The sequence below is a fragment of the Triticum urartu genome, chromosome 2A, assembly GCF_056163025.1.
Source record: "Triticum urartu cultivar PI428250 chromosome 2A, HENAU_Tu73, whole genome shotgun sequence".
Classification (NCBI taxonomy): domain Eukaryota; kingdom Viridiplantae; phylum Streptophyta; class Magnoliopsida; order Poales; family Poaceae; genus Triticum; species Triticum urartu.
The window spans coordinates 591,507,929-591,531,501 of record NC_141874.1 but is presented as its reverse complement, the minus strand read 5'-3'; the positions used below and the strand labels follow the sequence as shown (position 1 = coordinate 591,531,501).

The 23,573-nt window shown below is 46.6% G+C and overlaps 1 protein-coding gene across 1 annotated transcript; it reads right to left on the bottom strand.

Moving 5' to 3' along the window:
• Nucleotides 1-953: 953 nt before the first annotated feature.
• LOC147986107 (E3 ubiquitin-protein ligase SINA-like 10) lies at nt 954-3,433 on the bottom strand. The gene is made up of 3 exons (XM_087541878.1): nt 3,285-3,433; nt 1,375-1,516; nt 954-1,292 (listed from the first exon to the last, which is right to left on the bottom strand). Exons 1-3 carry the CDS (start codon nt 3,431-3,433, stop codon nt 954-956), a joined length of 630 nt encoding a protein of 209 aa, XP_087398004.1.
• Between the last annotated feature and the right edge of the window lie 20,140 nt (nt 3,434-23,573).

Genomic DNA, 23,573 nt, shown 5'->3' with positions numbered 1-23,573 from the left:
CCTATCTCTCAGGACTTCACGCACGCACCATCGTGCCACCCACAAAAACTTGTACTCTGAGTTTAGTAGTACGTTATATAGGAAGAGAAGAGGTGCACGCACGCACTCGTCCTCTCACACGCGCGTCTGTTTTTTCTCGAAAAGGAGGATGATGACCCCCAGCCTCTGCATTTGGGAGTCACACACGCATCTGTAGCTACGAATTGTAGTGTTCTCAACCATCTGATTGGCTCTATCATGGATGTACCTATATACTAAAACATGTCTAGATACATCTATATTTTGACAAATGGAAGGCATGTATTGTGGAACGGAGGGAGTGCTTGTCATCAAAATGGATAAGAAGGGACGTATCTAGAACTAAAATACGTCTACATACATCTCCTTTTATCCATTTTGATGACAAGTAGTACTTCTTACCCAAAGGAACTTTATATCCAACAGACACCAAATATCTGTTCGATTGTTGGAAATTACTGATCTGATGTCGAAGTAATTGCTGCATCGCCACCAAAACCCACCATTTCTTAAGCTAAAGTAGACCAAGGTGATCCGTATATTAGCATATTACTAAGATAAACAGAAGGCATTGTAGAAACATTTAGGATGTGAGCTTGTCAATCTGAATTGGACACAAGCTTAGCCCCGGCCAGCAGCTTGGGCGAAACTGTCAAGAAGGTCAGCTCCTGCACGTCGACGTCGCCGGGATCCTTGCTGCTTGTCACCTCCATTTCCACCTTGACTGCGTCGGTCGTGCCTTTGGGCTCCCCCGGCGGGCCGTTCGCCCACAGCTTGGCCACGTAGTACGGCAGTGGGGACGCCCCCGCTTTGATGTAGACGACCGACACGGTGATAGGCGCGCCTATGTCGAGCACGCCGCCGACCAAGAAAAATGTGCGGCGGTCCTCCTCCGCGAACAGCAAGAGTCGTGGCTCCGACAGTGGCACTTGCAGCTAGAGCACCTTGCCGTACTGGATCCTGTGCACGGGCATGGGATGCGCAGTGCTGATGTGGTGGTAGAGCGCCGGCGGTGGGCCTTCATAGCCGCAGACGAGCACGGGGCATTTGCAGGGCGCGAGCGGACACACGCTCTGGTGATCGGCGAGCTTGTGGTAAGTGACGTAGAGCCCACAGCCTTCGTGCGGGCACTCCACCCTCACCAACGAAAGGACGGAGTCCACCGCCGTGTTCCGCACGTCGAAGCCACCGCCGCGCTCGCACTTCTGGCACTGCCGCTGGTTCCCGGGGCGCTCGACGCGACAGTCCGCGCAGGCCAGGTGCCCTCCCTTGCACTGCAGAAATCAATCGAACAGCACATCAATCAAGAAACCTGCACCTTGCTCGATCAGCCGAACGGATGAGGTGTATTCGAACCTCATACACTGGAGGCGTCAAGGGGCGGAGGCACAAGGGGCAGTGGAGCACAGTGAGGTCCATCGAGACCTTAGAGAGCTCCATCGTCGGGTCCTGTTTGGTCTGCATGATCTCGCCCTCCTCGTGCACAACCATCTCTCGACTTGGGCCGGGGTATTACAAAGCTTTACCATCACATATTTTATACTACTTCAAGGTGCATTAAATCAACACATGCAAGTATCAAAAGGACAGTCACGCATCCATGCATGTGTTGTAATTAATGCATCGGTAAACGCAAATTATTGAAATATATCGAGTGCAGTGCTTTGATGTGTCGAGTCAACTCGTACATCAACGAGAAGTTTGATTATCCTCTCCCTCGCGGACTTAACTGCACCTGCCTTTGGCTGTATGACAGGTTGGCCACACACCTGTCGGCCCCACCTGTCATACACGCAAAGGCAGGAGCGTCCCTCCCTCGCCCATGAGCGTGGTGGCTGGCAAGACTAGGAGAAGCTTTCGCTACACGCTCTCCCTCCCGCATGCGGTGGACATGCAGCAGTTCAATCGGTGTCAGATGGCCAGAAGCGTATTGTAGTACTCCTCCAGTGCAGTAGTACTTCGTCATTGTTCGACTTCCCGACGAGGCGAAGAGCCAAGCGCAGCCCGGACGCTCGTGTGGCAGTTTCATGTGTAGAGTAGTCTAGGATAGCATGTACCGTGCGTGTAAGCTTAAAATCGTTGGGGTCGGCTCCATGCTATGTGGCTGTCTCGAAGTTTTAAAAAAAAATAGTCTTCTGGCCCTACCTGACACCCTGGTGATTGTAGTTTGCATGCTCATCTGGTCAAGACAGGAGTATATATTTTAATTTGTTTTTTTAAAGGGGGAATCCCCGGCCTCTGCATTAGAACGATGCATACGGCCACATATATTTTAATTTCTGGTGGGTAAATGTAAGAGGTTGCAGCAAATATATTGTACACTGCGGGTCTTCCAGCCAAGTTTAGATGCAAGCATGTGGGGCCAGTGCTATGATGTGTCGCATCAACTCGTACAACGAGGAGAAGCTTGATTTTACTACACGCCTTCTCCCTCACCCATGTGTGCGGTTGCTCGCAAACGAGGACAGGCTCTTGTTTAGTAGTACTTCTACAACAAGCTATCCGTCCCGCTCGCGGTGGACGGACATGCAGCAGTGGATTCGACACTGTAGAAGCAGTAGTAGTAACATCATTGTTTGTCTTCTGGAAGAGGCGAAGAGCCAAGCGCAAACCGAACGTTGCAGTTGCGAACATTGGAGCACGCATATAGCCAGGCTCTTGCATGAGACAAAATTGCTATGTGAGCCCACTATTGTACTAGTACGTACAACTACTTGCTAGTATAGCCCTGTAAACCAGAAAGGAGTATTTGCCCTTCTAGAGATTTCAACAAGTGACTAGTCTACACCGAGACGTAGTACATATGGAGCAAAATGAGTTAATCTGCACCGTACATAAATACGTACTAGTTCTATAGTTTTCCTCTACGAGGTGCACAATATTGAGTATACTGACTAGTCTCTTTTTGACATGCATTTATGTTTTTTACACAGTACAGACGCAAGTGCTCATATACACGCGCATACACTCACCCATATGAACGCACACATGCACGGCACTATCATCTTGAAATTTACGAAGTCACCATAGGCACCTCGTCGTCGACGGGTCCATAGGTGCTTGAATGCCAAGGAGGGAGAGGGTAGCGGTTCCCGAGACGTTGAATGGTCAATGATGCATCCTCAATTACATGCAGAGGGAATTAATTGGAGAAGCAGAATAGAGCCAGCATGATGTGAATGCAACAGAGTTTGGACTCTCATATAATAAAGGCGCCCCACCACTCCAATCCATCTACTCCCAAGTCTCTGCGCAACACTGCTCACTCCAATCCAAGACCAAGTGACCATAAGCCACAAGCACATATGGAGGCAATGGACACGACCGGCAGTCGGCTGTGCCAAATCATCCAAGGCGCCGGCCTGCGGCCCCGCACCGCGCAGCGTTTCCAGACGGTGCTGGCGACCGCAGGCATCGTTCACGCGGTCATCGTCACCGAGGGAGGAAACCCACAGCTGCCGGAGGGGCCCGATCCTCTGCCCGTGCCGTTCTCTCTGACATAGCGCCGGCTCGGGAGCTCCTCCGACCCTTCTTCCTCCCTGCTGTATTGTCCGCAGATCCGACCTGCCGTCGCCGACATCCCGGCGACCCTCAGGTATAAGTTCTTCGAAAGCGGCCTTGCTCTACTGCCCCAGCTCCCCACATGTCTGCATGTGCATCTTTTTCTACTCAAATCAGCTCTTCCAAAGCCACCTAAATTTTTAGTATTATTAGAGGTAAAGCTACTTCATGCATTCGAATCTAGGGATTTATTTAAACAACAAAGAAAGAGGGGAAAGTTGTAGCATGAATCTAGGACTTGATTGAAAGAGGAAATAATATGGTGAAAGTAGTAGAGACCGGATACCCAACTGGTCTCTTGGTTGAAAAGGGAAATAATGGGAAAACGCGGTACAAACTGGATAAGGAACAGATCAATTATTGGTTGAAAAAGGGATAGAAAGTGGCGGCTGGTGGACAAGTCAACAAAGTATGTCCAGGATTAGATTTGCTACCATCACATAGTAAAAGGTCCCAGGATTAGATTTGCTGCCCTCTGCTACGTCTTGAGCTTGCGTTGGTTTTCCCTGAAGAGGAAGGGATGATGCAGCAGAATAGCGTAAGTATTTCCCTCAGTTTTTGAGAACCAAGGTATCAATCCAGTAGGAGGCCAGGCTCAAGTCCCTCGTACCTGCACAAAATGATAGCTACTCGCAACCAACCAGTAGGAAATAAAGAGATCATGTGGATCTTATGGAGAGTAATGACTTCAGATATAAAGAGTATGATGAATAAAAGTTGTTGAGAGTTGACAAGCATAATCTTGGTCATCGTTGCAATTAATAGTAAGTAATAAAGAAAGAGAGGTTTTCACATATAAATATACTATCTTGGACATCTTTTATGATTGTGAGCACTCATTAAAATATGACATGCTAAAGAGTTGACGTTGGATAAGGAAGACAACGTAATGGGTTATGTTTTCTTACATCTGAGATAAATTATATTGTCATGGATCATCCAACATGTTGAGCTTGCCTTTCCCTCTCATGCTAGCCAAGTTTTTTGCACCAAGTAGAAATACTACTTGTGCTTCCAAATATCTTTAAAGCCAGTTTTGCCATGAGTGTCCGCCATATATACCTATGGATTGAGTAAGATCCTTCAAGTAAGTTGTCATTGTTGCAAGCAATAAAAGATTGCTCTCTAAATATGTATGATTTATTAGCACGGAGAAAATAAGATTTATACGATCTTGTGATGTGGAAGAAATAAAAGCGATGGACTGCATAATAAAGGTCCATATCACAAGTGGCAATATAAAGTGTCGTTCTTTTACGTTAAGATTTTGTGCATCCAACCATAAAGCACATGACAACCTCTGCTTCCCTCTGCGAAGGGCCTATCTTTTATTCTTGTCTTATACTTCATATAAGAGTCATGGTGATCTTCACCTTTCCTTTTTACATTTTATCCTTTGGCAAGCACAATGTGTTGGAAAGATCCTGATATATATAGCTAATTGGATGTGAGTTTTCATGAACTATTATTGTTGACATTACCCCTGAGGTAAAAGGTTGGGAGGCAAAACTATAGGCCCCTATCTTTCTCTGTGTCCGATTAAAACTTCATACCCATAAATATTGCGTGAGTGTTAGCAATTGTGAAAGACTAAATGATAGTTGAGTATGTGGACTTGCTGAAAAGCTCTTATATTGACTCTTTCCGATGTTATGATAAATTGCAATTGCTTCAATGACTGAGATTATTGTCTGTTAGTTTTCAATAAAGTTTATGATTCATACTTGAAACTGTGAATGAATTGTTACTTTAGCACAAGAGATCATATGACAATATACATATGTTGCTGTTATAATAATGATCATGATGCCCTCATGTCCGTATTTTATTTTTATCGACACCTCTATCTCTAAACATGTGGACATATTTTTCGATTTCGACTTTCGCTTGAGGACAAGCGAGGTCTAAGCTTGGGGGAGTTGATACTTCCATTTTGCATCATGTTTTTATATCGATATTTATTGCATTATGGGTTGTTGTTACGCATTATGTCACAATACTTATGCCTATTCTCTCTTATTTTACAAGGTTTACATAAAGGGGGGATGCCGGCAGCTGGAATTCTGGGCTGGGAAAGGAGCAAATATTAGAGACCTATTCTACACATCTCCAAAAGTCCTGAAACTCCATGGGAATTATTTTCAGAATATATAAAAAATACTGAGTGAAGAAAGTACCAGAGGGGGGCCACCCACCGTCCACGAGGGTGGGGCGCGCCCTAGCCCCCTAGGCGTGCCCCCTGCCTCGTGGGCCTCCTGGTGGCCCTATGATGCCCATCTTTGTCTATATGGAGTCTTTCGTCAAGGAAAAATCATAAGCTAGCTCACGGGACAAAACTTCGCCGCCACGAGGCGGAACCAATCTAGGGCTCCGGCGGAGCTGTTCTGCCGGGGAAACTTCCCTCCGGGAGGGGGAAATCATCACCATTGTCATCACCAATGATCCTCTCATTGGGAGGGGGTCAATCTCCATCAACATCTTCACCAGCACCATCTCTTGTATCCAATCTTTGTATCCAAACCTCATATTGGTACATGTGGGTTGCTAGTAGTGTTGATTACTCCTTGTAGTTGATGCTAGTTGGTTTACTTGGTGGAAGATCATATGTTCAGATCCATTATGCATATTAATACCCCTCTGATTATGTACGTGAATATGCTTTTTGAGTAGTTACGTTTGTTCCTGAGGACATGGGAGAAGTCTTGCTATAAGTAGTCATGTGAATTTGGTATTCGTTCGATATTTTGATGAGATGTATGTTGTCTTTCCTCTAGTGGTGTCATGTGAACATCGACTACATGACACTTAACCATTGTTTGGGCCTAGAGTAAGGCATTGGGAAGTAATAAGTAGATGATGGGTTGCTAGAGTGACAGAAGCTTAAACCCTAGTTTATGCGTTGCTTCGTAAGGGGCTGATTTGGATCCATATGTTTCATGCTATGGTTAGTTTTACCTTAATATGTCTGTTGTAGTTGCGGATGCTTGCAATAGTGGTTAATCATAAGTGGGATGCTTTTCCAAGGAAGGATAGTACCCAAGCACCGGTCCACCCACATATCAAATTATCAAAGTACCGAACGCGAATCATATGAGCATGATGAAAACTAGCTTGACGATAATTCTCATGTGTCCTCGGGAGCGCTTTCCTTCATATAAGAGTTTGTCCAGGCTTGTCCTGTGCTACAAAAAGGATTGAGCCATCTTGCTGCATCTTATTTACTTTTATTACTTGCTACCCATTACAAATTACCTTATCACAAAACTATCTGTTACCGATAATTTCAATGCTTGCAGAAAATACCTTATTGAAAACCGCTTATCATTTCCTTCTGCTCCTCGTTGGGTTCGACACTCTTACTTATCGAAAAGGCTACGATAGATTCCCTACACTTGTGGATCATCACCCACCATTTGTTATTTTTCTCGATAGAAGCCACTAGTGAAACCTACGGCCCCCAGGTCTTATTTCTCATATATTTGCCTTTGCGATCTAGTTTTTCCTTGCTTTTACTTTCAGATCTATTAAACCAAAAATAAAAAAATAGTTTGCTGCACTTTATTTTATTTGTGATCTATTTATCCAATCTATTACAACCTTTTTACCGTCACGCACCAATTTCTGGCGCTGTTACCCGAAAGGGATTGACAACCCCTTTAACACGTCAGGTTGCGTTATGTTGTGTTGCTTGGTTCTCCTACTGGTTCAATACCTTGGTTTCATAACTGAGGGAAATACTCTACCTTCACTGTGCTACATCATCCCTCCCTCTTCGGGGAAATACCGACGTAGTTCTAGCTACCATCAGGGGGGTCCGGTAACCCTCCCGGTACTCCAATATGTGCCTGATACATTCCGAAACACTTCCGGTGTCCGAATACTATCATAAAATATATAAATCTTTACCTCTCGACCATTTCGAGACTCCTCATCATGTCTGTGATCTCATCCGGGACTCCGAAAAACATTCAGTCACCAAATCACATAACTCATATAATACAAATCGTCATCAAACGTTAAGTGTGCGGACCCTGCGGGTTCGAGAACTATGTAGACATGACCGAGACACCTCTTCGGTCAATAACCAATAGTGGAACCTGGATGCTCATATTGGTTCCTACAGATTCTACGAAGATCTTTATCGGTCAAACCGTAATGACAACATACGTCATTCCCTTTGTCATCGGTATGTTACTTGCCCGAGATTCGATCGGCGGTATCTTCATACCTAGTTCAATATCGTTACAGGAAAGTCTCTTTACTCGTTCTGTAATGCATCATCCCGCAACTAACTCATTATTCACATTACTTGCAAGGCTTATCATGATGTGCATTACCGAGAGGGCCCAGAGATACCTCTCCGATACTCAGAGTGACAAATCCTAATCTTGATCTATGCCAACCCAACAAACACCTTTGGAGATACCTGTAGAGCATCTTTATAATCACCCAGTTATGTTGTGACGTTTGATAGCACACAAGGTATTCTTTCGGTATTCGGGGGTTGCATAATCTCATAGTCAAAGGAATGGGGTCTTGTGCATCACATCATTCTCCTAATGATGTGATCCCGTTCATCAAATGACAACACATGTCTATGGTTAAGAAACTTAACCATCTTTGATTAACGAGCTAGTCTAGTAGAGGCTTACTAGGGATACTATGTTTTGTCTATGTATCCACACATGTATCAAGTTTCCAGTTAATACAATTCTAGCATGGATAATAAACATTTATCATGATATAAGGAAATATAAATAACAACTTTATTATTGCCTCTAGGGCATATTTTCTTCACTCCATGGTGGTAACAAAGGATACACAGTCATAGACGAAGTAGACGATCGGTGGCTAGCAGTCACGTAGGAGATGCTCCCCAAAAAAACCTAATCGGCCCTCTCCCATGCAAGATCTCAAGAAGCGGGGTTTCAGAGGCCTCTCTCATGAACCATACACGTGGTGGACGGGTTGGGATCACAGGCATCAGCGTCAAGAGGAACGACTGTGGACGGTGTGATCTTATCTCTTTTGGTCATTACTAGGGTTGTTGAAGCCCTACTATATATGCGCCATCAGGTAGGAGGGCATGGGCTGGATCCACGTCTGAGTCAGTGACAGCCAAACTAATGCCTCAGATTCATGGTGTGTCTATTATGGACTCTCCATTTCTGACCGACAAGAATAAACGAACACATGTCATAGGTCTGAGCTCAACTCGGCTCATTCACAAGCATGACGCACGCGTGCACGAGGTGAGGCGAGGCGAGGTGGGCGGTGGAGGAGGATCGCATGGGAACCATTCTCAAGATCCAATAACATGTTAAATAAGAACCATATAAATAGGTTCAACTCTTTCTCCAAATCCGGGGAGGTATTAAACTTCCACAACTTCCCTTGTCGTGACACCTATATGGGCCCTTAGAGATTTTTCTAAAATTGTTGGATGGGCCTAAAGCCCACCCCATATTTCAACAATCCCCCACCAAATCCCGAAGGCCTTGTATTTTCTTCTGTTCCAAATGTTGTTTTGATATACCAATATTTTCAATGGAGACCTGTTAAGGTTGAACATCCATCCTAGAGAAAGTAGATACACTCCTTCACAAACTGAACAATGGACTATACCTTGAATTGCGAGTTTGGCGTAAAGGAGAGTTTCACCAAATTTCTTACCGGTACAAGGGCACCAAAGGCTAACCCCTCGGGTGGAGCATATTAGACACACCCATGGCCTTTTCATGAACTTAGAAGAGATCACCCAAATCTTATAGACTGTGACTAGCAGTCGGGCTCATATAGGTGTGTTCCTCCAAAGATCGCTTTGAAGGATATCATCTTTATCCTTGCATGTGTGCAGAATACATGCAAAACACCAAGGACATAAAGGTGTCTCTCTACCTATTCGGTGTGTGGGGCACAAAGCTGGAGCAACACTAACAACAGAAAATAAACTTAAAGCATGCTCGGTTTACCCAGGTTTGGGCCACATGGTTGCGTAATACCCATCTCTTGCCTGTGTGTTCTTTGTTTATGTGGTGGACTACGAGCTACAAACCTTTCAAAATACTGCTTTGAAGCTACTGAGTGTATTTTACCAGGTGTCCAACCCTTTTATTTGTAGCTTAGCCATCCTTTTATAGTGCAAGGGGTACCACATTAGGTATCAAGTCAATACCTAACTTTGAGAAGTTAGGTGAGTGCATTGAATGCTGAGCTATGTGTCACCATCTTATGGCCTCCGGGAATAGACACTCATCTTGTCACAACCGCTTAGGGTTTTTACCTGGTGTTAGCATGAAACACACTAAAACAGGAGTCCACTGTTTGGTAGGAGACGGGGTGGATCACCCTTTACACCGCTATAACTCTCCTAGCACGCCTACACACCCGCCGCGTGCCAAAAAAGGTCTGCCCAAACAGAACCAGTGTGCCATGTGTGGGTGCGGTGGCTTACTGCTCCCGCTTGCTAGATGCGAGCCATGGATTAAGCATTGTCGGGCGTCGTAATTGTTCCCGTGATCTGGCCACCCTGGCTCGTTGCCAGGGTGACGGTGTCCTAGACTGGGGGGTCCTAGCCAAGCTGGTCTAGTCCATGGGTCGAACTGATGGCCCACCATCAAGGAAGGACTCTGGAGTCCATAGACATTATGCGATGTGATCATATCAGACTCCGCCAAAGACTTGACGTATACTCCAAGGATATAGAATATGTTCGAAAGAAAGATGGTCAAAGGGCATATTAGATCTGATAATTATCAAGTAAAACAACTAGTACAATTGAAAGACAACTAGACGTAGAATGACAAGTAAAAAATAAAATTACATGGAAAATAATACTAGCCCTTTCTTCCTCCAATCGATTACCGTCACCGGAGAATTAAAATTGCATTGAACCAACGGTAGAGAAAAGGGACGCCTACAAACGCCCTGGCCTTACTAGGCTCCCGCAAAAAAATAGATATAGAAGTCGTTGAAGAAACATCGGTTAGAGAATCACCCCATGCAGTACAGACCCGCAATCAAGCATCACCGGTCCAGAGAGTTGCAGAAACTAGACCATGCCGCAGAATAACATGAAAGAAGATGCAAACACCACTGCATCAATAACCACTTAATTGCTTCCCTTGATAGACACACCAACCGCCATGATCCGAAAAGAGCCAACAAATATGGCTACACAAACACTTCATCAGCATCAAATCAGAATTCAAAATTAGTACTCCAAAATGCTTTCAGAAATAGTCTTTTTGAGCATCGATTTTTACAAAAGTATTAGAAATGTTTTTATTCACGGAGTTTTGCACGTATGTAGAACATTCAATAATGTTTGTTGTCAAAATAATCAGAACTGTTTTTTTTATTCTACTATCCATGAGATGCATTTGAGATTAGGAGCAGAAACTCCATGTGACTGTTTCCCTATGTGAAGCTTAACTTCGCAACTCGGTGAAGGATGAGCTAAGAGCATGATCCTTTATAATTTAGGCCCTTACATGGCCCCTTATTCTTTAACTCCTTATATTTGCTCCTCCAAAAAATGACGGATCCTAGCCGATCTTCTAAACTTAACTCAATTTTTTTCGTCAAACCTTCCTAGTTTTAATTTACGTACAACATTTCAACCTTGACAAGGACTCGTCGAAGATCATCTCCCTCAACCTCTTCATCTATAGTTGAAATGACTAGGTCCAATTTAATTGCTAAAAGGAAAAAAAGATGAAAAAGCACAGACTCACCTAGGCAATCCGCCGAACACTTGAAGGACTGAAGAGGAGTCATGGTCGGCTGACAGCATTGAGCCGATGCCCAAGCTGCTATTGGTCGGTGGGGCTTCGAGATGCCTGGCAGTCGACGGAAGGGCTCGGAGGAAGAAGATGTGGTGTGTGCTTCCGATGACGTGATCGATGCAGTGTGGCAGCGATAGAGCTTGATTTCGGCGACGAAAACTACTAGTGAGTGTCTCAAAGTGTGGTGGGCGGGCGGTGCAGGCGACGGGGTCTTGGCAGAGGCAAAGGGTGGTCGCTAGAGGCAAAGTTATCGACGATGCAGAGCGGGGTGGGGAGGGTGCCGGCACGGGGTGGAGAGGAAAAATTATACTCCACGGATGGGCAGCCGAGTATATTTGAGAGTCGAGGCAAGTAAAAGTTTTGCTCCTCGGAGGCCGCAAGGATCACTTAGGGATAAGCTTTTTTCCTCTCTCCCATGGCGACTTGGGAAAGCCTTCCTCCCCTCGATCTCCGTCGGCGAACCCGTGGATTCGCCTCCCTCCGCCTGCCGCTCCGGTGACCGGTGGTGTCGTGGTTTTGTCACGGCAGATGTCCTAGAGAAAGGACTTAATCGTGGAGCCATCACGACGGGTTAGCTTGAAGGGGTTAAAGCGGACACAAGGACGCAAGAGAGTTTATACTAGTTCGGCCCCTTCGATGAAGGTAAAAGCCTATGTCTAGTTGTTATGGAATTGATGGGGTTTCGATGACTAGGGAGCCAACAAGCTTCGCCTATGTCTCGAGTTGTTGTCTGTTGTCCTTGAACCACCGCCGGGTCGTCCCCTTATATACACGGGTGACTCCCGTCGGCTTACGGAGTCCCAATACCGGCTCATAGATGTGTCCGGTTTGGTCTCTACTTATTCCTAACTTACAATACAGGTTAACTACTAACGCCGGTTTACGGCTACAGGCCTTGAACCGACCATGGGCCTTGAGCCCTCCTCTGTCTTCTTGGGCTTTAACATACTTAACTACTGACGAAGTTAACCCGGCCCAGATAGGCCGGTTTACGCCTAGTAGTAATATTCCCAACATTAGGCCCCAGATTGATTTGAACGGGTTCATGTCAATCCTTTAATAAAAGCTTCATTTTCAACATCTTTTTATAAATTGGTAAACCGCCATGATGTCATCTTCTCTGATTGCTGTAAACCGGAGTGACGTCACCTGTCATAACGAAGCTATCCATTATGCTTCTTTGTTTAATAGATCGGCGGAAATCGAGGCAACAGCTTCATTTTGTGGCCCCTTGATTGTCGCGCCTGACTCGTGTTCTTTCGCCTTATAAATAGGACCGAAGGGTCATTTCTTTTCTCCTTCCGTGCCTTCTTCGTCTTCCTCGCGTCGCCAGCCTCGGAGCTCCGCCGCCGCCGTCGACCTCTGCCTCATCCTTGGTTGCTGCATCAACCTGAGCACACCAGAACATCGCGGCAACCTTCCACATCTTCCTCAGCTCCGGTAAATCTTCTATCCTTTCCCCCGCAGATCTGGCCTAGGGTTTCGCAGTTCTTCAGTGTCCATCGTCTGCATCTTGCTCATACGATAGATCTTTAGATGAATCTGCAAATCTTTACTCTGTGCAACGATAGTTGTTTGACCTTCGACTTCACTTATGCATCTCAAACCATAGATCTATATGAACATTTTGCTCATTAGTTCGGTACTGCTCCTTTGAACCTCTAAGCATTTATCTCTTTTCTAAACTTGCTTTAGATCCAATGCTGTAAACAAATCTTGTGAAACCTGTTTCTGCGTACTTGTCCATCCGCAATCTCAACTTTTCAATGCTTAGATCAGGCGGTTTAACCTTATAGAAAATTGTCCAAACTGGTATATGCATTAGTCCCCTTGTTGAACCGCCAGATGTTGGTTGCTTCATGAAACTCCGGTTCAGATAGTTCTGTCTCCGGTTTAACAGTGCACATACCAACATACCTTGATCAAATGCATTTTTGAACCGGGACCTTCTACCTTGCAGATTCCATCATGGCCAAGCAAGTATATGAGTGCAATTGGGTTCCTTCTCGTGTCACAGAGGATCAACTGGACGATTTAGTCCTGATTGGCGCTTTAAGCAGCAAAGATACCATCCATTGGAAGGCTCCTGGCAAAGAATGCCCTCCCACACCTCGAGAAGGAGAGGTTGTTGTTTCCGTAGATCACTTAGCCCGGGGCTTTAAGCTTCCTGGTTCTAAATTTTACCGGGATGTTTTAGCCGATTTCCAACTCCATCCACAAGACACTGGCCCCAACTCTGTTACAAATATGTGTCACTTCCAAGTGCTCTGTGAGGTGTTCTTTCAAGAGGAGCCCACAGTGGAATTGTTCAGAGACTTTTTCCATCTAAACCGCCGTACTGAGTTTAATGATGGCTCTAATACAGAGTTGGGTGGCGTGGCGATTCAGAAAAGGAAAGAGGTCACATACCCTCACGCCAAGCTGCACAGTCACCCCAAGGAGTGGAATCAGACATGGTTCTACTGCAAAGACACCTCCCCTGCTGGTGAGAATCCCTTGCCTGGCTTTCGTCCGGAGCGGCTCAGCAATACACACCCTTTTCCTCAAAGATTGACTACCCAGGAGAGAAGCAAATATGCTCCCCAACTGTCAAATCTCAGAGCCTTTATGGCCAATGGTTTAATAGGGGTTGATCTCGCTCGCTGTTGGATATCATGGAGCATACTGCCCCTTAGTCAGTGCTCCAGTTTGATGTGCGAGTATACTGACAATGTTGATGACCCACTGCGACATTCAAAAATCCAGCTCTCCGGTGAAGAAATCACAGAGGCTGTAAATAAGATGCTGAATGAACCGGAACACGTCTGCGCTAGAACCGGCCTGCTTCCCTTCTGTGCCACCAACAAACCGCCAGCTGTAAGATTTTGATTTTTCTCTTTGCTGAATCTGTTATTGATATGTCTGGTCATTGTTTAATATCAGTGTCTGCATAATCAGGGCAATGATCCATTTTGGAGCAAAAAACCGCCGCAGGAGAAACCTGAAAAACCAGACAAACCGGAAAGAGCAACCCGGCAAAAGACTAAAGCTGTGAAGAAGACTGCCACAGGAAAAGAACCACTGCATCTTCTAATCCGGCCCCTAATGATGATGTGGATAATCCGGACTTTGAGGTAGAGCTTGACTCACTTGGTTTATATTTCATGCGTCTTATTGATGATGATATTTGTCAGGATGATACCGAAGCCAGCCACGCGGATGTTGTAGAGGTAATTATTCTCTCTTCCGATTCAGAAACTTTGCCTTCACAAAAAATCCGCCAGGCAAACTGGAAAGTTAAATTTTCTCATCCTCTTGCTTATTTGGATCCTAAATTTCTTATGAAGACCCAACAACACGAAGCTCGTCGCACAACCCGGCACAGCGGCCAGGTAGTTACCTCCGCCGGTTTACCGAATAGTCCGGTTCAGACACGCCATTCAGAGGTCTCTCATTTGCTTGTCAGTGCTTGTCCTAAAGCGGGCTGCTTTCGTCAACCTCTTAATCCGTCTGACTCCGATTACCAGGTTACTTCCCACTCATCTTCTGGTGAGTCATCGGCTACTCAGCTCCCACCGCTTAAAACGGTGCTTGGGTAAGCTATACTTATTGTGATGTTTGCAGTACATCGCCTTAGAACATATGCTGTATTTGATTTATTATTCTTCTCAGGGCCAAACCTAGGCCAAGCAAGAAGGCCCGCCTGGACAAAACGGCCGAAGAAGATGTCGTTCTTGAAGCAGGCAAGACACCCAATGCTGAAGCGGCTATTCCTGAGGATATTCCCAACGATCCACCGCAGCAAGATGATGATCTTATTGCTGAAGAGAGACCTACTGATGTCTCAGGTCCTATCCATCAGCCCACGGGTTCCATCCGGATTGAAAGCTCCACCGGTCCAGCAAAACCTACTGACAAGCCAACAGCTCCAGTGCAAACCGGCGGTACCAAGGATGATGAGGTTGGCATTACTGGCACTGGCCATACTGAGCCAAGCAATCCTGTCGCTTTATCCAAACATTCTGGCAAGGAAGAATTTGCTGCCTTTGGCAAAGGCAAGTGGAACGCTGATCTGACGACTTACGCTGCTCTGAACGCCCAAGATATCCATTCCGGCTATCTGAACCGGCTGTATACCAGTCGTGACTATGAAGCCGGTCTGGTTAATATGATGAAAGATAAATATGAGGTAACTTCCATATGCTCCTTCCTGCTTGTATGCTTCCATTCTTGCTAACTCTCCTAGCCCCCAAGGGCCGGTTTGAAATATTCTTTCAAACCGGGACTTAATAATATAAATCTTGATGCTTTGAAATTCGCTGACGTAGCCCCCAAGGGCCGGTTCAACTTAGCGTAGTTAAACCGGTACTTTAAGTAATTGAAACTGCCGCATCAGAATATGATCAAATAGCCATTAGCCCCCAAGTGCCAAGCTGAATACTTGTATTGATCTTGGGACTTTGTAAACAATTGAAAGATGAAGATCGAATATGCATTAGCCCCCAAGTGCTAAGCGCATAACTTGTTATGTGGTTGGTACTTGAATCCTTATACCGATTTGTCGAAGCATATATCTGTATACATGCAGGCGGAGCTGAAGATGAAAGAAAACCAAGTCATCGATCTTCAAGAAAACCTGAAAACCCAACAGGATGAAACCTCCAAAGCAAAAGAGGAATTGGCGAGCGCTTTAAGCGCCATGGAACAACTTAAGGAGAACTTCAAGAAGAAACGGGCGGATTGGGCCACTGAAAAGTCCGCTTTGATCAAACGAGCAGAGGATGTCGAGGCTGCACTAAAACCAGTGACGGATGAACTGACCAGCATAAAGTGGCACGTGCATGCCATGACCACTGCTATCTTTGGTAAGCCAGCTTGCCTTCTGAATTGGCTCTGCCTTCTTACAGAGTCGCCGGTTTATTAACCCTTTATGGTATTTCAGGGACACGCATTGGTCACTTGGGGTCAGATGTGCGGAAGAAATTGAAAGCCGCCTATACATTGGTTGAACAATTGTATACTGGTGCCCAGCGGATCATCTGTACCGCGTCTCATAACAAACCGGCGCCCACTTTGATTCAAGATACTCTGATGAAACTGTCAGTGCTTCCTGCCCGGGTTGAAGAGCTGAAGAAATCTGCTGCTCGAACCGGTGCAATCAATGCCTTAATCCGGGCAAAAGCCTGGGTGCCGGATTTTGATCCTATTGAAGCGGCTCAGGGCTATCCCAGCTTGAAGGAAGACGGGTCAGAATTTGGTGAAGCAGATCTGCGAGCAATAAACCGGGAGGTACGTCCGCTAGCTTGTCAGTTGGCTGAGGAAGCAGACTTGTCTCATTATCAAGCGCAATATGACAGTCAGAACAAGCGAATAGCTGCACCAATCCATGAATCGGAAAATCTGATCCCTCCAATCCGTAAGCATACTTACGCTCCCGATATTGACCTGTCATTGCTGATCCATGATGAAGCTGTTTTTCAAGCATTAATGGGAATCAACTGGAAAACTGTGGATTTCCAGCCACTGGCTAGAGAAACGGAGGCTGAAGCGGCGCAGGATGACCCACAACCATCAGGCCAGGCTGGTGACCAAGCTTGAACCGGAAGCCAGTTTTAAAACTACCTCTCCTTTGTGAAAAACAATTATATTATTATGGGCACCATGTTGCCTTGTAATAGGCTAGCTGATACCTTTGATGTTGATATGCCTTCGTGCATAATTTGTTCTTCCTGTGGTAATGAACTTTCCAAAACACTTTCTGAAATGATAAATTCGTCAAGTGCCACCGCGGTTGTACCGTCAGGCGGAATATGATGTCAAAACATCCAAAACGAAATTTTAAATATATGATCAAATTTTTGAGATACATAATACCTGCCATCGTTGAGTGTGAAGTTGGCTTGGCCAATCTTGAAGCGGAATTTTGCAAACCCACACTATTGGAGGAGATAACAGCTCCTGTATATATATATATATATGACGCTGGTTTACCATGTAAACCGTGTGGGGTTATAATAAATACCGTGTTACTCCATAAGAGGATGTTAACAACAAGGATCAAACCGGGCAAATAGTCTCCGGATTGACGTGAACTGTGTTCCGTCAATTGATTGGTTAAAAAACTTTGTCGGTTTAAAAAACGCAAAAAAAAGCAAAAAAAACCTTCAAAGAAAAGTGTGAAGCAAAAAGCAATGACAAAACCGTTTGCCAAAAAAGGTTTATTTAAACTGATCAAATGGCGTTACCATGGCCAAACACGACCAAGCTCCCGTTAGGTGTAACTATGGTTCTAGTCAGCCAGGTCCCCAAATGAAACCGTGGCATTTATGCCGACCAAATGGCATGGTCATGGTTCGGGTTCGACCAAGCCCCCAAGTGATTCTGTGGCCTTAGGCCGATCAAGAGGCATGACTGGTTCAGACATGACCAAGTCCCCAAGTGATCTGGTGGCTCTCGCCTATCAAGAGGCATGGTATTGGTTCGGACACGACCAATCCTCCAAGTGATATAATACGATGCTTTTAGCAAAGAAACTCAAGGGGTAAACCGGAAGCCGCTTTAAAACAACTCCGTGTAACCACACATGATGTAAAAGAACAGATACCCCGCTTTAGTTGAGGTTCCGGTTTATTATAGTTAATATATACATCGTTGTAATATGTACATAAGTAGAACCAATGGCTCAGGTATAATAAGGCCGAAGATGAGCTATGTTCCACGGCCTGTTGGTCTCCTCCTCTGTTGTACGTGAGTCCTTATGTTCTCGAATATCGATCAGATAGTATGACCCATTATGCAGATTCTTGCTGACCATGAAAGGCCCCTCCCAAGGTGGGGATAACTTATGCATACCAGTCTGATCTTGGATGAGCCGAAGCACCAAATCTCCCTCCTGAAAGGTTCTGGTTCTGACCCGGCGACTGTGATAACGACGAAGATCCTGCTGGTAAATCGCCGATCGGGCGGCTGCGATGTCACGCTCTTCATCCAACCGGTCCAAAGCAACTTGCCGTGTTGTCTCGTTGTCCGCTTCAATATAAGCCGTTACACGAGGTGAATCATGACGGATATAACTGGGGAGAACCGCCTCCGCTCCATAAACCATGAAGAACAGTGTGTATCCTGTTGATCTGTTGGGTATTGTATTGATGCTCCATAGCACACATGGTAATTCTTCTACCCAACAACCCAGTGTTCTCTGCAAAGGAACCATGAGCCGGGGCTTGATGCCTCTCAGGATCTCTTGATTAGCTCTTTCTGCTTGACCATTGGACTGTGGATGTGCCACTGATGAAACGTCGAGCCGGATGTGCTCCCGTTCGCAGAACTCCTTCATAGCACCTTTGGACAAATTGGTACCATTATCTATGATAATACTGTGCGGAAAGCCAAACCGGAAAATCACCTTTTTGATGAACTGAACCGCCGTGGCCGCATCACACTTGCTAACAGGTTCTGCCTCCACCCACTTTGTAAACTTGTCAACCGCCACCAGGAGGTGGGTCTTCTTATCTTTGGACCTTTTGAAAGGCCCAACCATATCCAGCCCCCAAGTCGCAAACGGCCAAGTAATTGAAATCATTCTCAATTCTTGAGCCGGTACATGAGCACGTCTTGAAAACCTTTGGCAACCATCACATCGTTTGACCAGATCCTCCGCATCAGCATGAGCAGTTAACCAATAGAAGCCATGGCGAAACGCTTTAGCCACCAGAGACTTTGAACCAGCGTGGTGACCACAATCTCCTTCGTGGATCTCACGCAAAATTTCACGGCCTTCTTCAGGGTACACGCAACGTTGAAAAGCTCCTGATACACTGCAATGATGCAACTCGCCGTTGATGATAGCCATGGACTTGGATCGCCGGATTATCTGCCGGGCAAGAATCTCATCCTCTGGCAACTCGCCTCGGTTCTTGTACGCCAGGTAAGGAAGCGTCCAATCCGGAATAACATGAAGAGCTGCCACCAATTGAGCCTCCGGATCAGGAACAGCCAAATCCTCTTCACCAGGGATCTTCACCGACGGGTTGTGCAGCACATCCAGAAAAACATTGGGCGGGGCCGGTTTGCGCGGAGAGCCCAGCCGGCTTAAAGCGTCCGCTGCTTCATTTTTCCGCCGGTCCACGTGGTCCACCTGATAGCCTCTGAAATAACCTGCAACAATATCCACCTCACGACGATATGCTGCCATGAGTGGGTCCTTGGAGTCCCAAGTGCCAGACACCTGCTGAGCCACAAGGTCCGAGTCACCGAAGCACTTAACTTGACTTAGATTCATCTCCTTAGCAATCCGGAGACCATGGAGCAAGGCTTCATACTCAGCTGCATTGTCAGTACAAGGGAACATTAAGCGGAGAACATAACAAAACTTATCACCTCGTGGGGAGGTTAATACGACTCCAGCCCCCGAGCCTTCCAATTGCCTGGATCCGTCAAAATGGATGGTCCAATACGTATGATCCGGCTTTTCTTCAGGTGCTTGCATTTCCGTCCAGTCATTGATGAAATCAACAAGTGCTTGAGACTTAACCGCTGTCTGAGGCACATACTTCAAACCGTACGGCCCCAGCTCTATAGCCCACTTTGCAATCCGGCCAGTTGCTTCCTGGTTCTGGATGATATCTCCCAAAGGAGCAGAACTGACCACTGTAATCGGATGCCCTTGGAAGTATTGTTTAAGCTTCCGGCTTGCCATAAAAACTCCATACACCAGCTTCTGCCAATGCGGATACCTTTGCTTGGACTCAATGAGCACCTTGCTGATATAATAGACCGAACGTTGAATCGGATGCTCCTTACCTGCCTCCTTTCGCTCTACCACAATAGCCACGCTGACTGCCCGAGCATTAGCAGCAACATATAGCAGCAACGGCTCCTTGTCAATGGGAGCAGCGAGCACAGGCGGATTGGCCAATTGCCGTTTTAAGTCCTCAAACGCTTCATCAGCAGCAGAACTCCAGACAAACTGATCCATCTTTTTCAACATCTGATACAAAGGGATTGCCTTCTCACCGAGGCGACTGATAAACCGGCTTAACGCAGCAACCCGCCTGCCAGGCGCTGAACATCATTGATACACTTCGGTTTAGCGAGGGAGGTGATGGTTGTGATCTTCTCCGGATTAGCCTCAATTCCCCTATTGGACACCAAGAAGCCTAATAACTTGCCCACCGGTACACCAAAGACACACTTGTCCGGATTAAGCATCATCTTGTATGTCCTCAGGTTATCAAAGGTTTCCTTCAAATCATCAATCAGAGTCTCCTTCTCCCTGGACTTAACCACGATATCATCCATGTAAGCATGTACATTACGGCCAATCTGCTTGTGAAGACAATTTTGTACACACCGTTGGTAAGTCGCTTGGGCACTCTTGAGCCCGAAGGGCATAGACACATAGCAGAAGGCTCCAAAGGGAGTTATAAATGCCGTCTTCTCCTGGTCCTTAACTGCCATTTTGATCTGATGATAGCCAGAATACGCATCCAAAAAACTTAAACGCTCACAGCCCGCCGTAGCATCAATAATTTGATCAATACGGGGGAGAGCAAAAGGATCTACTGGACAAGCCTTATTAAGATCTGTGTAATCCACACACATGCGCCAGGTGCTGTTTTTCTTGAGGACCAGCACCGGATTGGCAAGCCACTCAGGGTGAAAAACTTCAACAATAAAGTCAGCTGCTAAGAGCCTCGCTACCTCTTCTCCAATTGCCTTGCGTCTTTCTTCGTTAAACCGGCGGAGGAACTGTTTCACCGGTTTATATTTAGGATCCACATTAAGTGTGTGCTCAGCGAGTTGCCTCGATACACCTGGCATGTCAGAGGGCTTCCATGCAAAAATGTCCCGATTCTCACGGATGAACTCGATGAGCGCGCTTTCCTATTTAGGATCCAAGTTGGCACTGATGCTGAACTGCTTGGACGAATCACCAGGTACGAAGTCAATAAGCTTAGTTTCTGCTGCCGATTTGAACTTCAGGGCCGGATCATGCTCCGTAGTTGGCTTCTTCAACGGAGTCATGTCCGCCGGATCAACATTGTCTTTATAGTACTTCAACTCCTCGGTGGCACAAACCGACTCTGCATAAGCCGCATCTCCTTCCTCGCATTCCAAAGCGATTTTGCGGCTTCCGTGAACCGTTATTGTCCCCTTGTGACCCGGCATCTTGAGCTGCAAATACACATAACAGGGTCGAGCCATAAACTTGGCGTAGGCCGGTCGCCCAAACAGGGCATGATATGGACTTTGGATTTTCACCACTTCAAACGTCAATATCTCCGACCTGGAATCATGATCATCCCCAAAGGCCACTTCTAGAGCTATCTTACCAACGGGATATGCTGATCTGTCAGGCACTACACCGTGGAATACTGTATTAGACGGTTTGAGATTCTTATCTGTTAGTCCCATACGACAGAAGGTCTCATAGTACAGGATGTTAATGCTACTCCCTCCATCCATGAGCACCTTGGTGAACTTGTAACCTCCCACCTAAGGCGCCACCACCAAAGCCAACTGACCTGGATTATCGATCTGGGGAGGGTGATCTTCTCTGCTCCATATGATTGGCTGTTCAGACCAACGTAGATAACGGGGTATGGCCGGTTCAACAGAGTTGACCGCCCGCCTCTGAACTTTCCGGTCTCGCTTGTCCAAGATAGTGGTGAAGACATGGTACTGCCCATTGCTCAACTGCTTTGGGTTGCTCTGGTAACCTGACTGTTGCTGCTGTTGGTTGTAACCACCCTGGTTGTTCTGACTATTTTGACCATTATGTCCGCACGGATTACCATTGAATCCTGAACCGGAACTTCCTCCTCCGTAACCCGGCCCGGATCCCGAGCCTCCGCCAGATTCGTGATCATACCGGAAATTATTAGAATTCTTGAACTCCTGCATAATAAAGCAATCTTTCCAAAGGTGGTTTGCCGGCGCCTCCTTCGTCCCATGTCTTGGACAGGGCTGGCTTAGCAGATAGTTTAGGCGGTTTGGGTTAGGGTTGGACGCTCCATTACGATTTTTTGGCCTACCCTTGCATCGCTGGCCATTGTCTTGTGCGTTGGTATTAGCCACAAAGTCCATGTTACCATCCGCTTTACGCTTGCCTCCTCCACCATTGCCTGCCCAGTGATGCTGCTGACCTTTGGAGCTGTTGTTCTTCTTCCCTTTCCCTGTCTTGTCATCATCAGATTCGGGATCCTTGGTGCTATCAGAATCAACATATTTCACCAAAGCGGCCATGAGGGTCCCCATGTCGGTGCAATGACGCTTCATCCATCCCAACTTCTGCTTCAAGGGTCCAAACCGGCAGTTGCCTTCTAGGGTTAATACTGCGGTGTCAGCGTTGATGCGGTCTGAGGAGTGCAACACTTGTAAATCCCGGCGCACCCAATGAGTCGTTGATTCTCCTTCCTCCTGGACGCATGCAGCTAAGTCCACTATCGACATAGGCTGTTTACAGGTATCTTTGAAATTGCTGATAAACCGGGCTCGTAATTGGGCCCATGAACTGATAGAATTAGCCAGCAAGCTTTTTAACCAAGTACGGGCCGTTCCTTCGAGCATCATGGTCAAGTATTTCGCACACGCCGCGTCATCCACATCAAGCATCTCCATGGCCATCTCATAGCTCTCCACCCATGTCTCTGGACGTTGATCCGCCGTGTAATTTGGTACCTTGCGTGGGCCTTTGAAATCCTTGGGCAGGCGCATGTTGCGTAAAGCGGGGATAAGGCAAGGCACCCCCAAAGAACTAGAAGTAACACCAGGTTCAGTCAAGGTGGTTGGACGAACCGGCGTGAGCTGCCGAGCCTGATGCTGTGTGGCTAACTCGGCCTCCCTGCGCGCGCGGGCCCGGTCCACCACTCCCTGAGCGTCATCAGCACCACCCGCCGGGTTGTTGTCACGGGGTGCCCCACGTCGTTCATTACTCGACACTGCCGGTTGATCCATGTGTCTGCTATAGCTCCGGCTTGGACGAGGGGTCGAGTGGATCCGGTCGCGGCTGTATGAGTACGCTTCCTGTTGGGCCAAAGCTGTCCTCAGAAGTTCCTTGACCCGTCGCGTCTCTACTGCCTGCGGCGAGTCACCTTCAATTGGAATGGCCTCCAGCCGTGCAGCAGCGGCAACAAGATTGTCCATTGGGTTGGAGTAGTGACCCGGAGGTGTTAAAGCAGCCTGAGGTACAACGGTGTTTTGACGAGGCGGGTCCATCTGACGAGG